This window comes from Schistocerca americana, chromosome 5 (assembly GCF_021461395.2).
Source record: "Schistocerca americana isolate TAMUIC-IGC-003095 chromosome 5, iqSchAmer2.1, whole genome shotgun sequence".
NCBI lineage: Eukaryota > Metazoa > Arthropoda > Insecta > Orthoptera > Acrididae > Schistocerca > Schistocerca americana.
In genome coordinates this window covers 287,293,351-287,320,891 of record NC_060123.1, presented here as the reverse complement: position 1 = coordinate 287,320,891, position 27,541 = coordinate 287,293,351, and the positions used below count along the sequence as shown (strand labels likewise).

Sequence of the window (27,541 nt, the reverse complement as noted above, 5' to 3'; positions counted from 1 at the left end):
CACCATTTAAAGGCATAAACTGGTAGGGCCTTTAACATGTATGTTACATTCTTTTGAATTTTCTCCCGAGTTATAAAATGACAGCCTTTTATGACTTTTTAAATTTTGGGAAAAGAAAAATGTCACAAGGACTCAGATCAGGTGAATAGGGAAGCTGTGGAAAAACAGGAATACCCGTTGAGGTCAAAACTTTTATGACGGAAGTAAGTTTAACAGGTGATCCATCATCCTTATTGTTAAATGTCGGTCTGATCTCACAAGAGCATGCAAATGTACAACATTTTCATCAGTTTTTAAAGTTGAAGGTCTCCCTGAGAAAGGTTAATCTTCAACATGTTCTTGGCCTTGCAAAAATGATTCGTGCCAGTGAAAAACTTTTGTGCTCTTGATGAAGAAAATTCCCCACACGCCTGGTTCAACATAAAGTCACACTCATGGATTCATCAAGTTTATTGCAAAACTTGATGGCATAATGTTACTATAAATGTCACGGTTCCATTTTCTTGACACACAACAAATCACCAATGGTGCTCTGAAAACTCATGTTTCCGCAAACATCACAGTACCCCTGCTTTCGTAAGAGTAACACGTGACCTGAAACTTGCTATAGGAGGACAAGACACAATTATCACGTGCTCCTTAGAGTGTAACAAAGCATTTGACACTTCTGATTTCCAAGTTTTATTTTCCAAACTTAGCAGCCTAAATTTCTCTCCAAATGCAGGGGAATGATTTTGCTTCTACACGACCTCTTGCAAAAAGTGTATCATGTCCGATACCATAAAGTCACTGTAATACCTAGTGCCCTCCAGTGTTTGCTATTAGGTCCTCACGCTTTTCACTGTATGCCTAAGATGTGTGATCAGTTTTGTCTCATTGTCAATACCACGTGTATGCTGGTGACCTCCAGTTGTACCTAAATGCACAACAAACTTGAAGTCATCTGAGAATTCAGTGGTGACCTGTGTGCATTAACAACATGGGCACAGAATAAAGGGTTGAAGCTCAACACATCTAAAATCCAACTGACTGTGGTTGATCATTCTAGGCTCAGTAGCCCAAAATATAAGGAATCGTTACCATCATTAACCTAGATGGGACAAATATCAACTTCTCAGCAATGAGTCTAGAAGTAATAAAAGATGAAAAGCTAAATTTGGCTGATCACATAGCTGCAATGTGCAGGAAGGTATCAGCATCTTTGCACACCACAGAAAAATATAAAAAGCTCTTCCCTTTTGGCCTGAAAAATGGACTTGCACATATTGCTTACATTTCTAATTTTTGATTACAGTGATGTTACCCTGTAAGGATTTTCTTAGGAAAGCTCACAATGCCTGGAACTGGTGCTGAATGCCTGCATTCAATATTCTTTCATCATATTTCAATACCTTATGCTCAGCAATCCCTGTTACATGCAGACAAGTGCAAAGATTTCCATACAGTCTGCCTCCTCTACTGTCTTGTCAACATAAACTATCCCTCATATCTCTTCTCAACCTTGATGCTCTTGTCTGAACAGCATAGCAGAAATACTCTTTCCCATCAGAGCAGAATCCTTTCTGTCCTACTCCATCACTCGGTAATTTTTGCAGGGTCCTTTTCAATAGTAGTAATCCAACTCTGGAATGACCTCCCTCAAAGAACTGAGTAAAAGCTCCAGCTTCAATGACTTATCTACTGAGGCAACAACAATACCTACATTTGTCCCTGTGCACACCCATTACCCTAGTACATCCTCTTTTCCAACCAGATCTCTCTCATTTCGCAATGCCTTTAGCCGGTCCAGTCTACCTAAATTTCTCTCCCTCCAAACTCACTATGTCAGGCATTATGATAATGGCAATTGTTTTTATTTGCCACTGTCATAATCATTACCATCTTCATCTTAACAACCACCACCACCACCAGTAGTAGTAGTAGTAGTAGTAGTAGTACTGCTAGGATTAACATTATTAGTTTTAAGTCTGTAATATTTTTTCACAGTATCGTTATATACATTTAAATCATTTTTAATCCTGCTAATACTATTTTATTACTACTAGTCAAATTAAAATTGTTATTCTTGGATAACTAAGTTGCAAAAAATATTGAACACATGAAACCATGGTCCAATGTAAGAGAGGACCTGAAGGCCCTAATCTGATCAGGTTAAATTTATACGTAAATAATTTTTCTCAGGCCCAAAGGCTTTATTTTCTCTACCTGGCTGAGAAGACTCAAACTTTAGTTCCTTTTAGCATATGTCACTTCCCAGTTCCTAAACATTCTGACTAACTAACTAACTGACCAACTAACTAACTAACTAACAACACCTTTAAAAGAAATTACATTGCCAGAACTAAACTGAAGTTCAGAAGCAACAAAACTGGAGTTTTGTTGAAGGGTTGTTCTAACAAGCAAATGAGTTTTACTGTTATTGGTATATACCCTATTGTAATTAGGAAAATAGAATACAAGGACTTAAGAAAGGACAATAATTTCACCTTCACTGACTGCTTAATTTTTGTCCTGCAATTGGAATTTCAAGCTTATGCCATTTTCAAGGGTAAGATTTTGTTCCTACACATATGTACATAAAATGACAGTCAAAGGCAAAAATTCAAAAAGTTCTACATGACTGTGAACCCTACTCAGGAAAAGATAATTTGAAACACAAAGAATTTTGCTAAACAGACTTCGCTATAGTATAGCAAGTGAGATGTAGAATGAGCAATGACATCAGCATACACAGTAGCCTTGTGCTGATTTCTTGGGGTGGGGGGAAGGAGCTGGTTCCAACCTACGACGATTGGCTCCGAGTCCACTCACTCATCTGAGTCCATTTGAAAAAGATCCAACATGAACATGCCTAAAAGTTTACAAAATTCAAGGCTTATGTAGACTACCATGTTCACTTCAAACTAATTAAATCACACTATGCTGATGCTACAGGTATATACATGCACACAATATGATTGGAGCCCATAGAGTTGACAAGGAAGCTGGATTATTTACGAACACAAAACATTTTAAGAAGTTATAACTGAAATAGACAAGTCTTTACAAAAGTGCAACTGTCTGGAACATCCATTTTCAATGCTTTTCACAAGAGCTGAAGGCTACTGGTGGCAAACTGCAGCTTACCAAACACCAAGCTTTTCTATTAGCAAACTCTCTATTCCCTACATCCATATCTTACATTCCCTTAAATGTATTTTCATAAATGTATCCAACTGAAATGAGTGGAAATGTAGGAAAACAACTGTTCATGTAAAAAGATTCAGGCCTGTTAAACTGTTCTAGTGAGACTAGAAAACCCCCACTCCCCCCCCCCCCCCTCCAACCACCACCAAAATAACCAAAGCTTAGTTCCTACTAATATACTGGTGTGAATACCTCTGTTTCTCGATCATTATTAAACTTTGTAAAATAAATTAAATTAGGATTTGAAAATTTATGATTACTATAGTAATTTTCATTTCAACATTTAAAAGTTTAACACACTGACATTTTCAATTTATGATCCATGCTTTTGTGTCATTGACACAGAGAGCCTAAGAAATAAAAACATGTAAATAAACGCACTCATGTTCACAAAAAACAGAACACCGTGAATGACTAGAGATAAGATGTTCATATTCATAGGTAATGTACGTTAGTACGCTCTGCAGAAATGATTAGCGTTTCCGTCACCACAGTTCATCATGTGTCCAGTTGCCTAGGAGGCACAGGGTCTGCAATAGGCCCTGATAACTTGGTTCCATGTATGACACCATCGATGCAGGTAAGGTGCGAATAGCAACCTGTGGTATAGCCATCTACTCACCTGGTTCCAAAGTTCATCTGACGTGGTTGGCATTGGGTCACAGCGCTGCACCATATGCCACATGTTTTCGATTGGTGATGAGTCTGGTGAGCTGGCAGACCAGGGTGAAAGGCTGACATCCTGTGACACCAAGAAGGCATTTGTCCATGCAGCAACATGGAGTTGTGCATTGTCTTTCTAAAAAATGCCATCTGGGGTGTTGTGCAGAAAGGGCGTGGCCATGGATCACAGGACGCCATTCACGTAAGTCACACTGACATGTTCCAACTGTGATTTATGGTTGTACCCAATGGCACCACACTCTATGTCTCGTGAGAATGTGGTCACTGTGATACCGCTCTCTCTGTCTGTGGTGAACCAAAATGTAGCCATCAATTGCAAACAAACAAAACCTGGATCCAACTGAAAACACTCACTGGTGCCATTCCTGTCCCCAGTAGCATTGCTCCATACACCATTGTCGTCTAGCCTGTTTCTGCATATTTGTCAAAGGTAGGCAGAGAAGTGGATGATGCACACATAACCTATGCTATTATTAAAGGTGACAGACTGTCACCCCTGGCTGTGTATGGCATGTTCCACTGCTGAAATGGCATTCAATTGAGGAGTAAATCTTCTCAGGGGAGGAGTTCTACGGCCTTCTATGAACCATTCTGCGCACAACCTTTGCACTACTGAAACACTTCCCCCACACAAGCAGCAATTTCCTGTATGGATGCTTCACATTCTCTCATGCGCCCTATTTCAAACTCACTAATCTGACGGTACGGTTTGTGCATACATCTGTGAGGCATTCTGCATGTCTCCTCAAGTCACACTGATCCATTACCTTTGGTTTTTAGCAACAACTAGAGCCACAGGCACATTTTTCCGATATGTGGTGCTGCACGGTAATATCAATGTTACCTTGAACCTGCAGGCCGACATGGTTCACATTCCAATCATTTCTGCAGAACATACTAATTTTTTATACTTTCATTAAACACAGACTCTTGGAAATTCAATATATTAAGTATTGTTTTTAAACTGCCTACAAAGTTCCCAACTCTTTAGTGTAGTTTTCACTTTCCTCTACCACCCTTACACAACTTGCCTTCATTTCTTCCAGTATTATTGAAAATTACTCAAAACATACCTAGTCACAGAAATTTTGCTTGTATCACACTCGAAACAGTTGAAATGTATAATATACTTCATGTCCGTTCCTCACCTATTTCTTCCCAGATGGCAGCAGTACGGTCAAAAGAACATGTTGCCAACACTTGGCCAAATTCTGGATGAGCCCATGTTACTTTCCACACTGATCCACTATGTGCCTTCCAGCTAGCAGTCATCTGCCATTTACCATGTTCGTCTTGATCCCATACCTAAACAATTCAAAAAACAAATGTAAACAACATCCAGCTCACAAAGAAATCATAAATGAGAAGTACAATGAAAACGCTTTCTTCTGCTTGTATTACAAATTCTATAATTTAAATTATGGGATAATGATAATATTATGAAAAGGCCTTATCAGAATTAAACACACACACACACACACACACACACACACACACACACACACACACACACACACAAACAAACAAACAAACAAAATAACAGTCTCTGGCTACCTGGTCTAATTTAATATCAGAATAAATAGAAGCTCTCTTGCATAATAGTACTGGGCCTACATCCCTTAGTACTTGTTTGGTTTGGCCCCGCTGCCAGATTTTGAAGATGTGCTATAAAGTTCTAGCTTACATGCTAAACAAAATATTTTGTGCAGTAATCCTGAGATTCAGCTGTCCTTCCTGAAGATCAAATGTAACAGACCTCAAACCCAAGAGCCCTAGAACACACACACACACACACACACACACACACACACACACACACACACACGACTAATACTTGTGCACCGATAGGGTACTAACAGACACATCCCTGAGACCGCTAAGTACTCTAATATAAAGGCCATATTGCTCTTTGAATGACTGAACCAAGTCCCATAGAAAGCATTCAGTGGGATATGTCCATGTAGAGCTTGGAAATTCACTCAGAAGTGAGGGGTGTTCACACACATGGATGTAACTAATGCATCGCAATCAACAAATCACATCATACACATCATGAGCAGCATCTGAAGGTTTGTAAAAGAGACTGTTTCCATGGTTATTTGCTGTGTGTGTTGGATTCACTAAAGCAGGGGATTTATGTGCAAGGATAAACTTACAATTAAAGTGCTGTTCAGATCAGCTACATTAGATGTCGCTGTTTGAAAAGTCAGAAATCAACAGTTTAAGTGCTTTTGCTGTTACAGAACTAACATTATACACGCATCTACAAGATAATGTGTATAATAATGAGTAAGTACATAGCAAAAACCGAATCCAACAAAGTCAATTTTTCGTTCTCAAAAATAAAAGTATAATTAGGCTACTTCTTTAGTTTTAATCTACAGTTCATAACCAATAGATTGTGGTCAGAGTCCATGTCTGCTCCTGGAAAAGTCTTACAATTTAAAACCTGGTTCCTAAATCTCTGTCTTACCATTATATAATCTAGCTGAAACCTGTCAGTATCTCCAGGCTTTTTCCATGTATACAGCCTTCTTCCTCCCCAAGAACCATGGACCTTGCCATTGGTGGGGAGGCTTGCGTGCTTCAGCGATACAGATAGCCGTACTGCAGGTGCAACCACAACGGAGGGGTATCTATTGAGAGGCCAGACAAATGTGTGGTTCCTGAAGAGAGGCAGCAGCCTTTACAGTAGTTGCAGGGGCAACAGTCTGGATGATTGACTGGTCTGGCCTTGTAACGCTAACCAAAACAGCCTTGCTGTGCTGGTACTGCGAACGGCTGAAAGCAAGGGGAAACTACAGCCAAAATTTTTCCCGAGGGCATGCAGCTTTACTGTATGATTAAATGATGATGGCGTCCTCTTGGGTAAAATATTCCGGAGGTAAAATAGTCCCCCATTCGGATCTCCGGGTGGGGACTACTCAGGAGGACGTCGTTATCAGGAGAAAGAAAACTGGCGTTCTACAGATTGGAGTGTGGAATGTCAGATCCCTTAATCGGGCAGGTAGGTTAGAAAATTTACAAAGGGAAATGGATAGGTTAAAGTTAGATATATTAGGAATTAGTGAAGTTCGGTGGCAGGAGGAACAAGACTTCTGGTCAGGCGAATACAGGGTTATAAATACAAAATCAAATAGGGGTAATGCAGGAGTAGGTTTAATAATGAATAAAAAAATAGGAGTGCGGGTAAGCTACTACAAACAGCATAGTGAACGCATTATTGTGGCCAAGATAGACATGAAGCCCACACCTACTACAGTAGTACAAGTTTATACGCCAATTAGCTCTACAGATGACGAAGAAATTGAAGAAATGTACGATGAGATAAAAGAAATTATTCAGATAGTGAAGAGAGACGAAAATTTAATAGTCATGGGTGATTGGAATTCGGTAGTAGGAAAAGGGAGAGAAGGAAACGTAGTAGGTGAATATGGATTGGGGTTAAGAAATGAAAGAGGAAGCCACCTGGAAGAATTTTGCACAGAGCACAACTTAATCATAGCTAACACTTGGTTTAAGAATCATAAAAGAAGGTTGTATACATGGAAGAAGCCTGGAGATACTGACAGGTTTCAGATAGATTACATAATGGTAAGACAGAGATTTAGGAACCAGGTTTTAAATTGTAAGACATTTCCAGGGGCAGATGTGGACTCTGGCCACAATCTATTAGTTATGAACTGTAGATTAAAACTGAAGAAACTGCAAAAAGGTGGGAATTTAAGGAGGTGGGACCTGGATAAACTGACTAAATCAGAGGTTGTACAGAGTTTCAGGGAGAGCATAAGGGAACAATTGACACGAATGGGGGAAAGAAATACAGTAGAAGAAGAATGGGTAGCTTTGAGAGATGAAGTAGTGAAGGCAGCAGAGGATCAAGTAGGTAAAAAGACGAGGGCTAGTAGAAATCCTTGGGTAACAGAAGAAATATTGAATTTAATTGATGAAAGGAGAAGATATAAAAATGCAGTAAATGAAGCAGGCAAATAGGAATACAAACGTCTCAAAAATGAGATCGACAGGAAGTGCAAAATGGCTAAGCAGGGATGGCTAGAGGACAAATATAAGGATGTAGAGGCTTATCTCACTAGGGGTAAGATAGATACTGCCTACAGGAAAATTAAAGAGACCTTTGGAGAAAAGAGAACCACTCGTATGAATATCAAGAGCTCAGACGGAAACCCAGTTCTAAGCAAAGAAGGGAAAGCAGAAAGGTGGAAGGAGTATATAGAGGGTTTATACAAGGGCGATGTACTTGAGGACAATATTATGGAAATGGAAGAGGATGTAGATGAAGATGAAATGGGAAATAAGATACTGCGTGAAGAGTTTGACAGAGCACTGAAAGACCTGAGTCAAAACAAGGCCCCGGGAGTAGACAACATTCCATTAGAACTACTGACGGCCTTGGGAGAGCCAGTCCTGACAAAACTCTACCATCTGGTGAGCAAGATGTACGAGATAGACGAAATACCCTCAGACTTCAAGAAGAATATAATAATTCCAATCCCAAAGAAAGCAGGTGTTGACAGATGCGAAAATTACCGTACTATCAGTTTAATAAGCCACGGCTGCAAAATACTAACGCGAATTCTTTACAGACGAATGGAAAAACTGGTAGAAGTTGACCTCGGGGAAGATCAGTTTGGATTCCGTAGGAATGTTGGAGGAACACGTCAGGCAATACTGACCTTACGACTTATCTTAGAAGAAAGATTAAGGAAAGAAAACCTACGTTTCTAGCGTTTGTAGACTTAGAGAAAGCTTTTGACAATGTTAACTAGAATACTCTCTTTCAAATTCTGAAGGTGACAGGGGTCAAATACAGGGAGCGAAAGGCTATTTACAATTTTTACAGAAACCAGATGGCAGTTAAAAGAGTCGAGGGACATGAAAGGGAAGCAGTGGTTGGGAAGGGAGTGAGACAGGGTTGTAGCCTCTCCCCGATGTTATTCAATCTGTATATTGAGCAAGCAGTAATGGAAACAAAAGAAAAATTCGGAGTAGGTATTAAAATTCATGGAGAAGAAGTAAAAACTCTGAGGTTCGCCGATGACATTATAATTCTATCAGAGACAGCAAAGGACCTGGAAGAGCAGCTGAACAGAATGGACATGGTCTTGAAAGGAGGATATAAGATGGACATCAACAAAGTAAAACGAGAATAATGGAATGTAGTCGAATTAAATCGGGTGATGCTGCGGGAATTAGATTAGGAAATGAGATGCTTAAAGTAGTAAATGAGTTTAGCTATTTGGCGAGCAAAGTAACTGATGATGGTCGAAGTAAAGAGGATATAAAATGTAGACTGGCAATGGCAAGGAAAGCGTTTCTGAAGAAGAGAAATTGGTTAACATCGCGTATAGATTTAAGTGTCAGGAAGGCGTTTCTGAAAGTATTTGTATGGAGCGTAACCATGTATGAAAGTGAAACATGGACAATAACTAGTTTGGACAAGAAGAGAATAGAAGCTTTCAAAATGTGGTGCTACAGAAGAATGCTGAAGATTATATGCGTAGATCACATAACTAATGAGGAGGTATTGAATAGGATTGGGGAGAAGAGAAGTTTGTGGCACAACTTGACTAGAAGAAGGGATCGGTTAGTAGGACATGTTCTGGGGAATCAAGGGATCGCCAATTTAGTATTGGAGGGCAGCGTGGATGGTAAAAATCGCAGAGGGAGACGAAGAGATGAATACACTAAACAGATTCAGAAGGCTGTAGGTTGCAGTAGGTACTGAAAGACGAAAAACCTTGCACAGGATAGAGTAGCATGGAGAGCCGCATCAAACCAGTCTCTGGACTGAAGACCACAACAACAACAACAACAACAACAACAACAATTAGGCTACTGGTAGGTTTGTGTCACTGCAGTGTTCACAGACCTACCAGTTAAATTCTATTGAACAGATTTACTACTATGAGTTAAATCAGTCGTGTAGTGGCTAAACTAACCTCCATTTCCGTGGCAGTTAATATTTTCATCTATCCTGTGATCTTCAGCAGTCAGCCCTTCAGATCATGCTCTTACAGATCATCTGATCATTATCTTTCCTATACATTTGAAGTTACTTTCATGAAATGTCATTTGGCAAGGGCTTCCCATTTTTTTCTTATTATGGTTTTATGGCACAAAACAGCTATAGTCACAAGCACCCATTCTGTGACTTAGTGAAGGATAAAAACAGGAATTTAAATTAGCAGCAATTAGGGCGAAACTCAAGAGGAGGGAAACTAAAAACGGAAGGAAATAGTAGAAAACTGCTATTGAAGGGGGGTTGTTTTCCCCAAAAAGAGCTTCAAATGACCAATGTCATCTCACTAACACTTATAAACTCAAGGACATGACTGCCTGAGTGTGTGCCATCTGCTAAAAGGGAAGATATATCAGGCGACAGCTGGAAACGGGCATGTAGCGGATTAAAATAGGGGCACTGAAGTAAAGGTGTCTCACCGTCCACGACTGAGAGGAGTGGGGCCAAAGTGACGGAGAATCGCCACTTAAAATATGTGAACGGCTAAAAAGACAGTGCCCATTTTAGACTCTAGTTAAAATTACATCCTCCCGAAGATGAGGCCGGGAGGAAGAGGTCCAAGCACAGTGAAGAGGTTTTATGTCTCGTAATTTATTATCCTGAAGTACAGACCAATATGTGTGCCATAAAAGAACAACACGATGACATAAAACAGTCTTTAGATCGGCAAAAGGGACCATGTGAACAGCGGGACGAGGACAGCAGCCTTTGCTGCTATATCGGCTGCCTCGTTTCCGCATATACCAATATGCCCTCGGATCCAGAGGAATACCAGAGAGATGCCTCCCCCCCCCCCCCCAAGTGGAGCATATGGAGGCAGTCCTGAATCCAGTGGACCAGATGGTGGATGGGATGAAGAGCTTGGAGGCCGAGAAGAGAGCTGAGTGAATCCGAGCCTATAATATACTGTATCCGCTGATGGTGATAGATGTATTGGAAATCCTGGAGAACAGCATAAAGCTCTGCAGTAATAACTGAATACTGATCGGGAAACTGAACTCTAACAGAGGTTTCATCCATAATATAGGCACTCCTGACACCAAAGGTGGTGGAGATGTCAGTGTAAATAAATGTGGCATCCTCCATTTGTGTACATAGAGCAGCAAATTCCTGATGAAGTACATGTGGGTACTATCCTCGGGAAGCTAACCTAGGTCATGGAGAAGGCAGGTCTGGGGGGCAAAGCCAAGGTGGGAGTTTACCTTAGTTTGTCACAAAAGTTTTAGGAAACCGAAAGGAAAGTGAATGTAGCAGTTGACGGAAGTGGACTGCTGGTAGCAGTAGAGAGTAAGGCCCTAAATCCAAGGAGGCGTCGAAGAAAAGAGCATGGGTCGGATGAGCAGGCATGGAAGACAGATGACTAGCGTAGTGATTCAGATGGACAGCTGCCGATTGGACAGTAGAGGCCCAGCATTCTCAGCGTAAAGGCTCTCCACGGGGCTAGTGTAAACAGCTCCAGATGCGAAACGCAATCCACGGTGGTGGACAGAATCTAGACGCCGAAGACTAGAGGGCTATGCAGAGGATTAAACAATGCTTTCGTAGTCCAATTTCGTGTGCACTAAGGTGTGATATAGGCGGAGGAGGACCACTCTGTCTGCTTCCCAGGAGGTACCACTCACAACATGGAGAGAGCTGAGGGATCGCAGACAGCGAGCCGAAAGATATGAAACATGCGAATACCAGCACAATTTTCTATCAAATTTTAAACCCAAGAATTTGGTGACTTCCGCAAACAGAAGGTCAACAGGGCCTAGATGAAGGGAAGATGGATAAAACTCCATACTATGCCAAAGATGTACATAGACGATCTTACTGGGAGAAAATCAGAAGCCAGTTTCAATGCTCCACAAGTGGAGCTGACCGAGACATCCTTGAAGACGTCGTTCAAGAAGGCTGGTCCGTTGAGAGCCGTAGTAGATTGCTAAATCGTTGACAAAGAGGGAGCCCGAGACATTGGGAAGGAGACAATCCATAATTGAATTTATGGCGATGGCAAACATTATAACACTTAGCATGGAGCCCTAGGGCACCCCATTTTCTTGGTAGAAAGTACGGGATAGAGTAGTGTTCACCCACAACTTACACGTGTGCTCTGTCATAAATTCATGGATGAAAAGGGGTAGCCGACCTCAAAAGTCCCAAGAGAACAGTGTGCGAAGGATGCCTGTCCTCCAACAGGTATCGTATGCCCTCTACAGATAAAAAAATATAGCTACTGTTTTGCGTTTCCTGACAAAATTGTTCATGATATAAGTGGACAGAGCAACAAGATGGTCAACTGCAGAACAATGCTTTCAGAAATCGCGTTGTGCAGTTGTTAACAGGTTTCGGGACTCCGGCCACCAGCCTAAATAGCAATTTCCCATATGCTCCAAATCATTACAAACACTACTCATAACAGAGATTGGGTGATAGATGGAGGGTAGATGTTTGTCCTTTCCACGTTTCGGAACAGGAATGACGATAGCTTCCTGGCACCTTCTGGAAAACGTACTGTCGACCCTAAGTCGATTAAAAATGTGAAGGAATTAGCACAGGCTAGGGTATGACAGATGCAGCAACATTTGTACATGGATACCATCTGGTCCCAGAGCAGAAGAATGAAGGGTGGAGAGTGCATGTCTGAGTACCCGCATAGAAAAAACGGCATTATAGCTTTTGTGATTTTGAGAGGAAAAAGCAAGAGCTCGCTCTTCCTCTACCGGGTTCTTTGGGAGAAAGGCGGGAGGGTAATTAGAAGAGCTCAAAATCTCAGCAAACTGTCGACCCAATGAGTTAGAGATTGCATCTAGGTCCACTAAGGTAGCCTGCGCAACAATTAGCCCAGAGGTCGGGGAAAAACTGAGTGTGCCGGATATCTGTTGTATTCGACTCCAAACAACAGATGAAGGAGTGAAGGTATTGATGGAGCTGGTAAAGAAATCCCAGCTTGCCTTCTTACTATCGTGTATGATGCGATGGTGTTGCGCACGTAACTGCTTATAGTGGATACTGTTGGCAGAAAACGTGAAGAGCACATCTCCGCTCGTATATTGCGTCACGGCATGCCTCGTTCCACCAAGGAACTGGGGGCCACCAGGGCAAAGGGAAGGTGCAAGGTATTGAACGTTCTGCAACTGTAAGAATAACTTCTGTAACATAAGTGACCTGATCGTTGATATTAGGGAACTGACAGTCATCAAATGTTGCTAGAGAGGAGAAGTGTCCGATCGACTTGGGAGAACTTCCAGCGTCTTGGGCGCATAGATGGCAGCTGTGGCTGTAATTGACGGACACTTGGAAAATTGTCACTTGAGTAAGTATCAGTGGAAGCGAACCATACAAAGCGCCAAGCTAGCTGAACAGCACCAACCAAAAGGTCCAAATGAAGTAGGTTGGCGTGGAGGCAGACAAAACTGTAGGTTCCCAGTGTTGAGGCAAACAAGATCTGCTTGGTGGAAGAGGCATTGAAGTCCCCAACCTGCAAATATTGGGTGGGGGGGGGGGGGGGGGAGGGGGGGGGTTGGGAGCTGACCAAGGAGATGACGATCCGCTCTTGACATTGGTGTGGACAATGCAATGTATATGGAACAAAGAGAGAAGGTGAATGCAGATAGGGAAAGATGTACAGCAACAGCTTGGAAGGAACTGGTTTGGGTGATAATGGACAGTATCATGGAGAAGATTCCTAAGTCCCTCATTTGCCGGAACGCCAGCAACAGTGGGGAGATCAAACCAGACTGACTGGAAATGAGGGATGACAAAGCAATCATGGGGACATAGCTTTGTTCCCTGAAGACATAAGATGTCAGGGAGTAGGATCCTAAGAAGATCAATAGTTCATCCCAATTGGAGTGAATTATGTGAACATTCCTAAGGATAACTGACTTAGGGTGGGCGATAAAACGAAAAATCTCACCATGGTTGCCATCAATTCAGCGACCACTGAGAGCCGGTGGTCGATTGCATGGAATGGCATTCGGCTAGAGGCAGAAGATCCTGATCCATAGGTTGCTCGGAGGCAGGTCCTGCCGCCAGTGATCGGCTGGCTGACTGGCCACAAGGAAGACGGACGAGGGCGACTACCACTGGGTGGTGCTGTAGAAGAGAGACGCTGTGGTAGAGGAGAGAAACTGTTTTCCCTATGAGCCTTCTTGGAAGCATGACATTGAGATGAAGGAGGAGTTGATGGTTGTGAGGTCTCAGTACGCAAAAAATCTTCATGGGTAGGCTCTTTTCTGGAAGTCCGGTAATCCGATTTTGGGGCCCATGATTTAGCAGGAGCAGTTGAAGGTCGAGCCTTAGAGTGATAGTGGGGAGGTTGAAAGGGGGCGATCTTTGGGCTGGCTGATCTGACAACCGTGGCGCTAAAGCTGAGATTGCAAGTCTGCATGGCTACCTCCTTAGTAGCTTGAGGAGAGGCAAGGACAGTGCTATATTTACCTGCTAGGAGCACAGCAGGCTTTCTACTGGCAAATAACTTACGAGCAGCAAAGGTTGACATCTTTTCTTCACTTGGGTTTCCTGAATAATTTGTTCATCTTTAAAAACAGGGCAGTCTCTAGAGGAAGCAGTGTGGTCACTCATACAGTTGATGCAACAAGGGGATGGGGGTGGATAATTCCCCTAATGGGCATCCCTGCCACAGGTAACACATTTGGCCGTATTAGAACACGATTGGCTGGTATGATTAAACCTCTGGCACTGATAGCAACGCGTAGGGTTGGAGATTTAAGGGCAAACTAAAATTATCTCATATCATACTTTAATGTTTGAGGGAAGTTGAACTCTGTCAAACGTCAAGAAGAGAGTGCACGTCAGTACCAATTCCTTTTCAACCCTTTTCATTACTCAATGTGCAGCCAGTACTCCCTGATCAGACAGGTAATTTGGAATGTCCTCATTTGATAATCCGTTGAGTGATCTTGTATAAACCACCCCGCGTGATGAATTTAAAGTACACTGCGCATCCACCTGGACAGGGAAGGTGGGCAGCAGTGTAGTTCAAAGCAATTTTTGGGTCTGAAGGGCAGCTTCCCATTGGATAGACCGGTCGCCTAGTGCAGGTCTTTTGAGTAGACACCACTTCGACAACTTATGTGTCAATGATGATGAAGACAACACAACACACAGTCCCCAAGCCGAGAAAAGTCCCTGATCCAACTGGAAATTGAACCTGGGCACCTCGTGTCGCATTCTGTCACACTGACCTCTCATCTATGGAGGTGGTCAATTTATGTCATAAAAAAGTATTATTGCATGAATAATTTTCATTTTGTCCTAGAAGTAAAATTCATTAAGCAAAATATTTAACCTTAACAGCTACCTGTACATTTAAATTACATGTAAAAATGTTGCTGAAACATTTTCATTTACAAGCTATTTTATTTAAAAAAAATCTGATTCAGAAATCCCTTGGTCAACTTTCGTGGAACAATTATCTTTAACTGGGTACCCTAAGCAAAATTTTACTTTCAAAATGGACGAGTGGGAAAACTTGTTACAGATTCAACAGGAATGATCCAGAATTTCTTGGTAAGCAGGATGCAGCATGTTACCTTGGGTCGAGATCATCAACAGAAGTAGAAGTAGCATCAGGTGTGCTTCACAGAAGTGTATTGGGACCCTCACTGTTCATGTCGTATAATAATGATCTGGCAGATAATATTAATAATCCCAAGGTCTTTTCACAGATGACAACGATATCTGTAACGAATCACTGTAAAAAAGGCACACAGAGACAACTTGCTTTAAATGTATAGAAATGTAAAATTATGAATTTCACTAAATGAAAAAAATGTAGTATCCTTAGTTGTAGCCTAGCCAGGGTCGCAATATACTTGCGTGAATTCTCTAGTCGAATAGAAAGCAATGTGGGATTTTTCAGGTCTACCAACTCTTTGGCATGAGAATGGCTTCGTGCAAGAGAATACATCGGCAACAGGGTCTGTTTGAGATTTATCATGTCTATATGGTTGATGACAGTACGAAAAAACTCTGATATCAGCTTAGAGAGGTAGAAATGAAGAAACCATCTTCTGAGCTGGTACCTTGGTCTGATTTTATTGCTTCTTCCCAAGTTTACATGAACACATCAAAGGGCACAGACACTGTGTCATAATTTCAATGAGCATAGAACATAGATGAAGTTTACTAGATACTCAAATTACTAGAACAAATAGCCTGCCTTGTCTATTGCTTTGACTTTAATCATGATAAGGCGGCAGTTTCTTATTGCTCAAACTGAGCTTCAGATTCCATTACATGTCACACTCTAACAAGGGGACCCTCTATACTGTAAATCACGGATTTTGATGCGCTTCAAATATGTTGTAGAGGCACTTACCTTGAGTACCTGGCTATCCAGTTTTTTTAGCGACGGGCCTTGGTTTTTGAGAAAATCAATTTTGAAGTTCAAAGGTTCAAGGCTACACATGCTGGAGGTACTGTGTTCGAATCCAGCTCGTGTACTTTTTTCCAAAATCGACCGAATTTTTCAATTTTATTTCAAAGAATATCAACAAACAGTGTAAGGTGTGTGAAATTATAAAGATGTAGTCAGTTATCATTTTTTTCAAACATTCATCCCATTTGTGGTTCACAACTGGAGTTCCAAATGTTCGTACAATGGTCGCTTCTTGTATTACCTGAAATCGATCTCCGCCTATTATCGTCCCCTCTCCCGTGAATACCGTTAGCCATAATGGGAACCCCCAGCTCCTAGGCCAATGAGAATGCAAGTTCTATTCCCTTACGTTCGCATCTAACTACAGTGTCAGTTGCTCGCAAAGTGTCTAGTGCTGTATGTTAGAAAAATTCTGTGAAATGGAAGGACCAAGTGTTTCTGCAGTAGTGCAGCCAGAAGAAGAGCCACAAGTAGAGTAGTTTTATGAAGAATCAAAAGCAAAATCGCAAATGCCATTAAATATACTGAAAATCTATTCCGTGATTTGAATCTCTTAATGAATACAACGCCTAGTGTGATCTCTGCCAACTGTGTTGCAATTGGCGCCGAGATATGTATCGCAATACTGGATCTCTTGGTCTAAAGACAGATCATTATCGATGATGAACTTACAGAGTTCAATGAAGAAGATGAATTGGGAGAATATTATGCGAACAGCAGCTAGTCTTCAAATTTCAAGTAGACTCGTGAGTAGCACAAGAAGAGTTAGCACAATCATGATCATTTTTCAGTGCTATTGTTTAGGCTATAGCAGAAGCTGAATGAAAAGACCCAGCAGATACTCCAAGTCTGAAAGCCTCAGTTTATATATTTTAAATAGCTTCAATTTTTTTGGAGACAGTTAACAAAAGCATATAGACAAACTAAAAGTTCAGCAGCAGTTTGACACACCACAGGGCAGGGGCACTCCTGGGCATTCCCCAGCTTGCTCATAGAGATGTGCAGCTAATTTAGGCAACTCAACGGGAGTCCCAATTGCATGTATGTGTGATGCACATGGGCAGCTCTGCATGTTTGCCTTCTACCAGTGCAGTAGGGTCATGTAGGCTACGGCCCAGTTGCCTGACAGCCCACATGTCGGCTGTTTGCCCACCTCTGCACACTTGTGCCTGTGCCTGGCCAACAGCCCGCCATCGTGAGCTGTAACAGTAAAGTATAGGGTGAAAGGTGCAAGCTAAAGCCAGAAAAGAAATAGTAAAGAGGACCAGAAATGTCTTATAGCTGGGTAGCACAAGTGGGAAGGGGATTTTAGGACTGATACAAGACTCTTTTGGTGTTTACCAAGTATTTAGTACTTTTAAGTCAAGTGATTATGTCAGTGATAACACTTATAATTTATGCTCTTTGGGGAAGGATCTTGGAAGAAATGTTTATATAGTACTAGCTGCGAGTGCAGGCAACAGTCTGGCCACAATCTAAATTATTGAAATGAGGATGACATTAGGCAAACTGCTGATAATGTTCTTCACACTAGTGAAGATCATGTCTCTTTTCGAGTGTTATTGTGGTATCATCCAGAGACTGCGGTGTCACACCAAAGTCGGCAAGGGGAATTGATACCATGGACATTACCGATGGCATGCTGTGATCCGCAACAACCTATAGGAGACACTCCAGATGATAGGCCCCCCTTTCGACATAGAAGCGTCCTCACACTGAGGTCAACATAGTGTTGAGCATGCAAGAGCTCAACCCAGTCCGTGACTTCATCTGAAGGAGTCAACAACATAGTGTCTGACCAACGAGTTGTTAAAGTTTCTGATGAACTTGTATTTACATAAATGTTGCACTTTATACTGCCAGAGCACAGTTTATTAATCTGTGCAATTAGTGATGCTTTCATAATCAATGACAGCTGTAAATTATCAAGCAATCCTGTGTCAAAGTCAAGTAAATCTTTTACTTGTTTAGGTAATAAAGCGAACTAATATTTCGTGTGTTCTAGTTTGATGAGCCATCCCCAGGACAATTAAAAAACTCACAGTTACGGACAGATGAAAGTAGCTTCATCTTGTTACAACAGTTATGATGGGCTGTGGATGAAACAGTCTGTGGAACTTGTTTATTCAGAGCTTTTAAAATGTTCAGCTAGTTAATAAATGTATGTAAACGTATCCAGTAAGACCAAAGCAGTATCTGTTCTGTCCCAGTGATTTCCATTGTATTTCCCAGCTACAGAACAAATTATTTATGAACACTTATTTAGAGTCTTCCATCAAAACATTGTAAGAGTCAATAATAAAAAGGAAACAATGGAAAATCCAAGTAAGAATATCAACAATATAGGAAACATTACATGACTATGAAAAGGATAGATTGCTCCATACAGCAGAGATGCTGAGTCGCGGATAGGCAAACACGAGGACTGTCAAACAAGTAAGCGGCCTCTGGCTGCCGGGGCCAGAGATTGTGTATGTATCTCCATTGTCTAATTCAGATGAAGGTCTTTTTGGCTGAAAGCTTACTTGTTTGACAGTCTTTTCATTGTGCCTATCTGCAACTCAGCATCTCCACTACACCACTATGTGGTGAGTAGCGATCTATCCTTTTCATAATATTAACTCATTAAGCTGCAGTCAGGTACTATTAAAAGACACTTACATAAAGCTTTTGGCCACAACCTTCACCAGTAAAACACACACACATGACTGCCAACTCCGGCAGCTCAGGCCAGAATGAAACTATCATGTGGGAGGGAAGCAGCAATCTGGAGCAAGTGAAGAAAGGGAAGGGATAGTAGTACATGGACGGGGGGAAAGTGGAGCGTAGTATAGCGGAGTGTCCAGAGACTAGAATGGCAACAGATGCAGCGTCAGGCGATTGTGGAGCGGGGAGGTGGGAAAAATGAAGTGAAAAAGGAGTGAAATGGGGAAAGGTGGGTGTTGGTGGTCAGAGGTGGCAAACAAAGAGGGTGGGAGACGAGAATGTGGAGGTGGTGGCAGACCAGAGGGGGTGTAAACTGTTGGGTGGAGGGTGTGGAGACAGTATGTTTCTGTAGGTTGAGGCCAGGACGATTAAGGGAGCAGAGAATGTGTTGTAAGGATAATTCCCATCTGCTGAGTTCAGAAAAGATGGTGTTGGAGGGGAGGATCTAGAAGGCTCAGGTAGTGAAGCAGCCATTGAAATCAAGCACACTGTGCCACAGGGTGGTCTACTTCTCTCTTCGCAACAGTTTGGCAAAGGCTGTTCATCCTTGTGGGCAGCTGGTTGGTAGTCATACCAACACAAAAAGCTGTGTAATGATTCCAGCAGGGCTTTTTTCGCTCCATTTTCCCCACCTCCCTGCCCCACAACTCCCTGATGCTGCACCTACTGGCATTCTAGTCCCCGCAAACACACTGCCAGACAACACTCCTGTCTCCTTCCAACCATACACTGCTATCCTTTCCCCTTCCTTGCCCCCTCCAGATTGCTGCTTCCATCCCACATGGTAGTTACATTCTGGTCCAAGCTGCCAGAGTTGGGGATCATGTGTGCACAAAGTGTGCTTGCTTGCGTGAATGAATGGTGTGTGTTTCTTTTTCTCCGACGAAGACCGCGGCTGAAAACTTGTGTGTAAAAAGTATCTTATCGTGCCTGTCAGCAACTTAACGTGTCATCTTTACGATAAGTAGCAACCTATCTTTTCCTACATTGTTAATAATAAAAAGGTTTAAACTGTCACATCCATACATGGAAACAGAAGGGCAGACAAAATATCAGCAGATGTATTGTGATTATCAGAATCTCATGTGAAAATCACTGATAATGAAAACCTACATTTCCATGGATACAAGCTAAATCTATACTACTGTAGAACCTGTAAGGGAATAGGCGATGTGGCTAATTATATAAAAATTCTCAGACGATACACACTGATTAATATTATGTTGATTAGCTCTCAGAATGTTGTGCTACAGTAGTGGGCCAGGAAATGCACACGCTAATAGCACTGAGTTTACTGGCTACCAGCCGAAAAAAAATCTTCGGTTTCATTAAGCAACTAATGAGAGTTTTAATAGATTCATGCAGACTTGCATCGTTTGTGAGACTTGAATGTTAGTTTTTTGTTACACAGTACTGATCAAAGCCAGCTGATGTTCAGCTTTGGATTATTTGCCAAAGCGAAATTCTCTATAAGGATTGAAGAGCATAGTGCAACAACAACAGACTGCACAACCTTAAGTTATTTAGCTGCAAAAGATATAGACGATGGTTTATCAGATCATGTCGATCAAATGCTATCAATAAAAAATGCATGCATGTTAGGTTCACAGAAAGGTATTGTATCACAGAAAAACAATTACTCAATCACAGTGTTTACAGATTAACCACGAAGAGAATATGGCAAACAGCATGAAGAGACATCCCCCCCAACCTAAATAAAATGTATAAAAATGAACAAAAGCAAGGACTACAGATGGTAACTGAGGTGATTAAAGTATTGTTCGCTATGACAAAAGATCTTTACTAAATCCAGAGGAAACTGTAGTCAGTGGTTTCATTTATTTATTTGATGAAAAAGTCTGCTAAAATATTATGCTTTCAGACAAAGTCTTTCTTTTGAATTTGAAAAAGAACACACACACACACACACACACACACACACACACACACACACACACAGTGTCATAGTGTTTTCTCTATTTTTCTGCTCTATTTTCAGTAAGTTTTACAAGTAAAATGTGACACATGTATTGAATTCTAAAAGTGTAATGTGTAATTATGCTGTTCCCCTTTTTATATCAATCGTTCAATTTATTCTTCTTGTGTAGTGATTTCACTGGCACCATTAGTTTGGCTACATAGTGTATTAATTAAAGTTATAGTTAGTTTGTTATGTGTAAAGCTTTGTGAGCTAATCAGTGTAATTCCACATAATAGCTGGCACCAATAGTAAGCTAAGCATTCCAACTTTCCTGTTAAGTGCTTTAAATTATCAGAAACTAATTGACTGCAGAGATAATTAGCATTTGAGTTTGTAAGTACCCCATTTTCTGTCTCTGATGCTGTCATTACTGCAGTTAGATTCTGACCTTTGACTGCTAACGTCTGTTATCTTAATTTTTCTTTAAAATACATCACAGTATTTGTGAGATACATGACCTACTTTTTCTCTAATATTACTGCAATGAACAGTGGTAATGGTTTGCTGGCCCACGACATCTTGTGTCATACCTTTCTTATTGCTAGTTAATTAATTAATAATTCACATAATTTAATATAATTTGCAGTATGATGTTCCTGCATGTAATCCAAGGGATCCACATTGTGCAAGAAATAGTGTGTCCATGTATTTTTCTAAATTTCTGATCAACAACATTTTTTATAAGCCAAAATCACACTAATTTTTGTAGTTTATCCAAAACCGTAAAATCCAACATAGCTGACATACAAAGTATAATGTAGTTTACAAAATAACAATAAATTCTTACATTGGCTTATAAATAGTTGGATGTCGCCCAGAATTAGCAGATCGCAGTTATACAGTCCATGTGTAAGATCTACGTTGGATGCACTTGCGGTGTTGGCTCACAGCACAGTTATGAATATTCTGCATACAAAAATTCGCAATACTCAAGAACTTTAATTTGTAAATCATTTGAGCGATTTCTGTTACCTATATTAAGGAACATTTTAACTGAATTGTATTGTGATTAACAGAAGTATGGAATGTTATTGTCATCAAAATTGCTGGACACGGTGAAGCTCACTAGCGACTGGATTAATTGAACTACTGAAGTGCAATCCTTTGAAATAAATTACTGAAGGACAATACAAACTGTGGCTGTTTCATGTAAATGTGGTTGGTTGGTTGGTTGGTTGTTTCGGGGAAGGAGACCGGACAGCGAGGTCATCGGTCTCATCGGATTAGGGAAGGACGGGGAAGGAAGTCGGCCGTGCCCTTTGAAAGGAACGATCCTGGCCTTTGCCTGGAGCGATTTAGGGAAATCACGGAAAACCTAAATCAGGATGGCTGGACGCGGGATTGAACCGTCGTCCTCCCGAATGCAAGTCCAGTGTCTAACCACTGCGCCACCTTGCTCGGTCATGTAAATGTGGGCTGTGTTTTTGTGCCGCAACAGAATAATTATCTTCGCCACATAATTGTAGGTGCTGGTCTGGTTCAGTGTGGTATATTTTTCTATAGTTGACAAACTGGTCATCGTTCGTAATAACTGAACTTAGTGGAAAGTAAATGCGTGTGTTAGTGCATTTTCAATTATGGTACCACATGTATCTTTGAGCAAACACCATCCCACACTCATTCAGTTGTGCTGCTTTGAATGACCAAGAGTGGTGCTAGTGAGGTCTGTATATTGTTACAATGTGCAGGTGTGTGTGTGTGTGTGTGTGTGTGTGTGTGTGTGTGTGTGTGTGTGTGTGTGTTCTATTTCAGAAGAAGGACTTTGTCTGAAAGCTTAATGTTTAGCAGTCTTTTTCATTGTGCCTGCCTGCGACTCAATGCCTCCTCTACGTGGTGAGTTGCAATCTAGCCTTTCCATACTACTGTTATTCCATCACGGATTTTCCATTGTTCGATTTTACATACAGAGCAACTTTTGTAAACTAACTGCTAATTTAAAAAAATTAAGACAACATTACATCTTACAGATCACCATCTACACTGGTATACATTAGCCCTCCGACAGTCGCGCATGTATTTGTGAGATACATGACCTACTTTTTCTCTAATATTACTGCAATGAACAGTGGTAATGGTTTGCTGGCCCACGACATCTTGTGTCATACCTTTCTTATTGCTTCACAGGAATTTCAGTCTTATCCCGATACTGACAAGGTCATAAATGAGTCAGGTGTGGGAACGTGTACAGCCTGTATCTCTCCGATACAGCGCGCCTACTCGGGTAACGCTTTGTCGCCACTAATGACTGCAGCTGTTGCATTGTTTGTAGCGTACGCAAGTCGGCAGTTGCGTTGTTGTCTTCTCAATGAAGCAAAGTTTCGTTGTAACTACGTGTACTCTCTTTCAAAATGAGTAAACGATATGATCTAGAAAATCCTAAGGATTTTGAAGAAGTACATCGCCTTCTTCTCGACGACGAGGTATCCATTGAAGATGAAGATGATCTTGCAGAAACTGATTCAGAAACAGAAGATATACTCGAAACACGATCTGTAGACTCAGACGCAGATCATGAATTTGATGAAGAGGAAAATAATGAAGCGCAGGAAACTGATGAACATTACTATTTTGGCGAGTAGAAAAGACAATAAATATGCTTTCAGATGTAGTAATAACAATATCTAATAACGGTGTAATGTACTTATTTTTTTATTTTAGGTAAGGATGGAACTAAATGGAGGAAAGTGCCTTGGAAAGCAACACAGACATGGCCTCATAACATACTAACCAAACTGCCTAGGGTAGTTGGAGACGCAAAGAAAATGGTAACTGAAATTGACTACTGGAGCCTATTCATCAGTAATGATATCCTAGATCTAATTGTGGTCAACACTAACAGGCGTATAGCTGATCTAAAAGAAAATTTTGCTCGCAAAAGTGACTGCAAGGACACAGACGCAATCGAAATAAAAGCCTTTCTTGGCTTGTTATACCTTGCTGGTGTGTTCTGTGGTGGGCGACATAATGTTGACGACTTCTGGACAGCAGATGACCTTGGTCTGAATATTTTTAGAATGACCATGTCCGAAAAAGTTTCCTGTTCCTAATAACATGTGTTCGTTTTGATGATGGAGCCACAAGACAAGAACAGCGCAACGCAGACAAATTAGCAGCCGTGAGGGAAATGTTCACCATGTGTTTGAATAACTGCAAGACACATTACTCCCTAGGTCAGAACATCGCAGTTGATGAGCAGCTACCAGCATTTCGAGGCCAGTGTGGATTTCGCCAGTTCATATCACCCAAACCATTTAAATATGGCATCAAAATTTTCTGCCTATGTGATGCCAAGCTTTATTATACTTACAACATGGAAACATATTGTGGATTACAACCAGAAGGACCCTTTCAGAATAACAACTCCGCCAAAGTAGTAGTTCTGAGACTTGCCGAACCAATATATGGGACGGGTAGAAACATTACAGCAGATAACTGGTTCACTAGTTTGGAGTTAGTAAGAGAACTGCGTAAAAGGAGACTGTTGTTTGTAGGCACAATTAGAAAAAAACAAGAAGGAACTGCCATCGAATTTTGTAGCACCAAAAAGTAGACGGCAATATGATAGCGTATTTGGCTACAGCAAGAATGAAACCCTTGTGTCGTATGTCCCGAAAAAAGGGAAAACTGTAGTCCTCCTTTTGAGTATGCATGTATCGTCAAGTGAGGTTTCGGAAGGTTTAGAGAAAAAACCAGCAATTATTCTACACTATAATGACACCAAATATGGAGTTGATGCAGTTGACAAACTCTGTGCAACCTACAATGTAGCTAGGTCAACAAGAAGATGGCCTATGGTGATTTTTTTCCACCTGTTGAACATTGCAGGCATCAACTCAAGAGTAATTTTCTTGGGCAACAAGAATAAATACTCAAATCGGCGCGAGTACCTCAAAACTTTGGCTCTGACTCTACTGCAAGATCATCTAAAAAAAAAGAGCTCTTATTATGACTCTTCCTGATGATATAAAGTCAATGCTAGTTAAGTACAAACGTAAGGAAAAGAGCAAGAGAACACTGAACAATCCTTGGAATCAGAAAACAAGAAAAGAAAAAGGTGCCAGTCATGCTACAGGCAGACAAAAAAGACTTGTCTCGGCAAGTCTACATGTGAAAAATGCGGTACACATCTTTGTTTGCAAAAGCACGCAAAAATAATTTGTGAACAATGTCTTTCTGTAGAGGGCAATCAGTAAAAAGAGACATGCTTTGATTAGTTCAATAATTTATTTGTATCTATAATAAAATCAATTTTTAAAAGAATTTCATGTACTTCTCCATTACAAAATGTTAAATATTTCTGTTAATTTGAAAGTGTAATAAGCCTGATGTTCACTTCTGTATTTGTAAAATCTGTAACAATAAAGGTAACTGCAATTTAAAACAAAAACAAAAGAAAAAGAACCTGTAAACAAACAAAAAACCACAAAAATCGTCGCATGTATCCACGAGATACATCGCGACTAGTGGTGTCATGAAAGTTGATGCGCCTGCTGGAGGGTTAAAAGAATGATAAATAAAAGAAAAAGACGAAAGAGACAATCTAAGCAACTTTAGGCCAATATTTCGCAATTACAACAGCTTTAGAGCTTGTGGACGCAAGTCATCAATGGTACATCTTGCAGGACATATTCTATATTGGTGTAAGTACTCTATAGTTTGTTGGACTCTTCCATTACAAAGGGTTGATAATGCGGGATAAACCCATTTCTTTTGACATTGCGACCCTAGTTTTGAAACTGTTCAGTTTTCCGCATGGGGCACTCTTCAGTGAAGTCACCAGGAGCTAGATTTTTCAATAGAATGAACTGTGTATCATGTCCCAGGGCCAGCTGCCCTAGGAGTTTACTGCAAAATTTCTGGGGCACTGTATATGCAGCCCTGGGCCAGCCAAGAAGGTGCCACAGGACTATGTATAAATGTTCACTTTGACGACTCAACAGCTTGGTCATCAGCTCTCTTATGAGGAGAAGTTAGCACAGCTTCACGCCTTTCTCATGGGGAGTGGAAAGGGGGACGGACGGACACAAAGGCTGTCCCCAACAAGCAGAGTTGTTAATAATGCACTGAAGTCCAACCCCCCCCCCCCCCCCCAATCAGTTTATGGATGACACCTGCTAGTACACAAAATTTCAAAACTCATGTGACAATCTTGTCAGTGTCAGTGAGAATGGTGGGTAGATCTCCAGCTAAACGCAGGGCTACCTTGATGTCATTATATAAAACACACACACTGCCAAAATATGCTGAACTGCAAGTGGCACCTCCAAACTTCACAGAGTGGTAGATTTTCCTGTCAAAGGAGGAAACGATGTGTTAAAGGTCTTTGTACCGTGCACAGTACAGTAAGCCGCACTTCCTTCTGTCGGCATGCTGGCATGAAGTCCCCCATGCCTGTTTGCCTGACTTGAGTGACCACAGTTTGTTGTGTGTCGCTTCGAACCATTCAGTTTCCCACTGATGCACAATTCTTCTGTCAGACAATGAGATGACAGCAAGCAAGGTAATGGCGCATCAATGTACAATACTGTCTCAATATATATTTTTAGCTGCATTGTTTCCCTCTTCAGATACTCAATAAAACACTACCTCTGTGCCTCAATTACTGAAACTGCTGTTAAGTATCATGGATAAGCTGAATCAACTGGTCTACTGGATACATGTGGTGGACCACTTGTAGCGCACTGTGAGAGTCAGAACAGATGAGAAACCCTGTACTGTGATGTCTTTGAATCCAGTCCAATGCTTTCACAATGCCGTAAAACTCTGCATTGTAATTTGTAAATTGTTCCAGAAGGCACACTTGGAAAACCTGATCAGGGAAAACAGCTAAACAACTGAGGGCATTCTTTTACTGGCAACAATATAAATAAAAATGACAAAACTGTCGTACATTTGAAGAAAACAGTTGTATAAACGTAACCTGGAGTACAATTTTCTTGTACTGTGAAAGGCTTAAAATCAATTGCGCCTCAGAACACACCAAGGTAGCACTTCGTTCCATTCCTGGACATATTTTGGAGGCCTTGTATATCCAGATCTGTGAGAGAGATGGTGTGAGTTAATGAGCATTTTGCTCTATTTAAGTACATGGCCGAAAGAGTCAGCCCTCAGAAATTGTGAAACGAACCGTGTCATCCAGGACCGTGTGCCACAAAGAGCGCAGATTCGTCACGAGATGGGGAAATTCATAGGTGTCTACTGTGCTGAATTAGGCCTAAGCACTGTAGTGTGTGAGTGAGACAGACGAGAACCTACATCATAGGGAAACCCGTAGAAGTTGCTTGTGACCAAGAAGGCGTAGCAGTGTTAAATATGGTGGACCTAAGATTGGCCACAAAGGGAAACAGTTATGAAAGCTATTTAATTCTGTAGTAACTCAAAGAATGAAGACACAGTAATTTTAATCTACCATCCTTCATAAATTTTCATGGTGATTCCAATAAAACTCTAATATTGATCATATCTATAGTAGTTTAGGATTTACTGTTACAGTGAAATTAACAAGTTTTGCAACAAAACCTGAATGCTACAATCTGAACGCTTTGGTCGATCTTTA

General features: G+C 41.1%; 1 protein-coding gene across 1 annotated transcript in view; it reads right to left on the bottom strand.

Annotated features, from left to right (window-relative positions):
* LOC124615438 (nucleoporin SEH1) overlaps positions 1-27,541 on the bottom strand; it is a 154,571-nt gene that overhangs the window by 93,260 nt on the left and 33,770 nt on the right. The window contains exon 2 of the mRNA XM_047143325.1: positions 5,019-5,175. Coding sequence (XP_046999281.1) covers positions 5,019-5,175 — 157 coding nt within the window. The remainder of the gene's footprint in view (positions 1-5,018; positions 5,176-27,541) is intronic.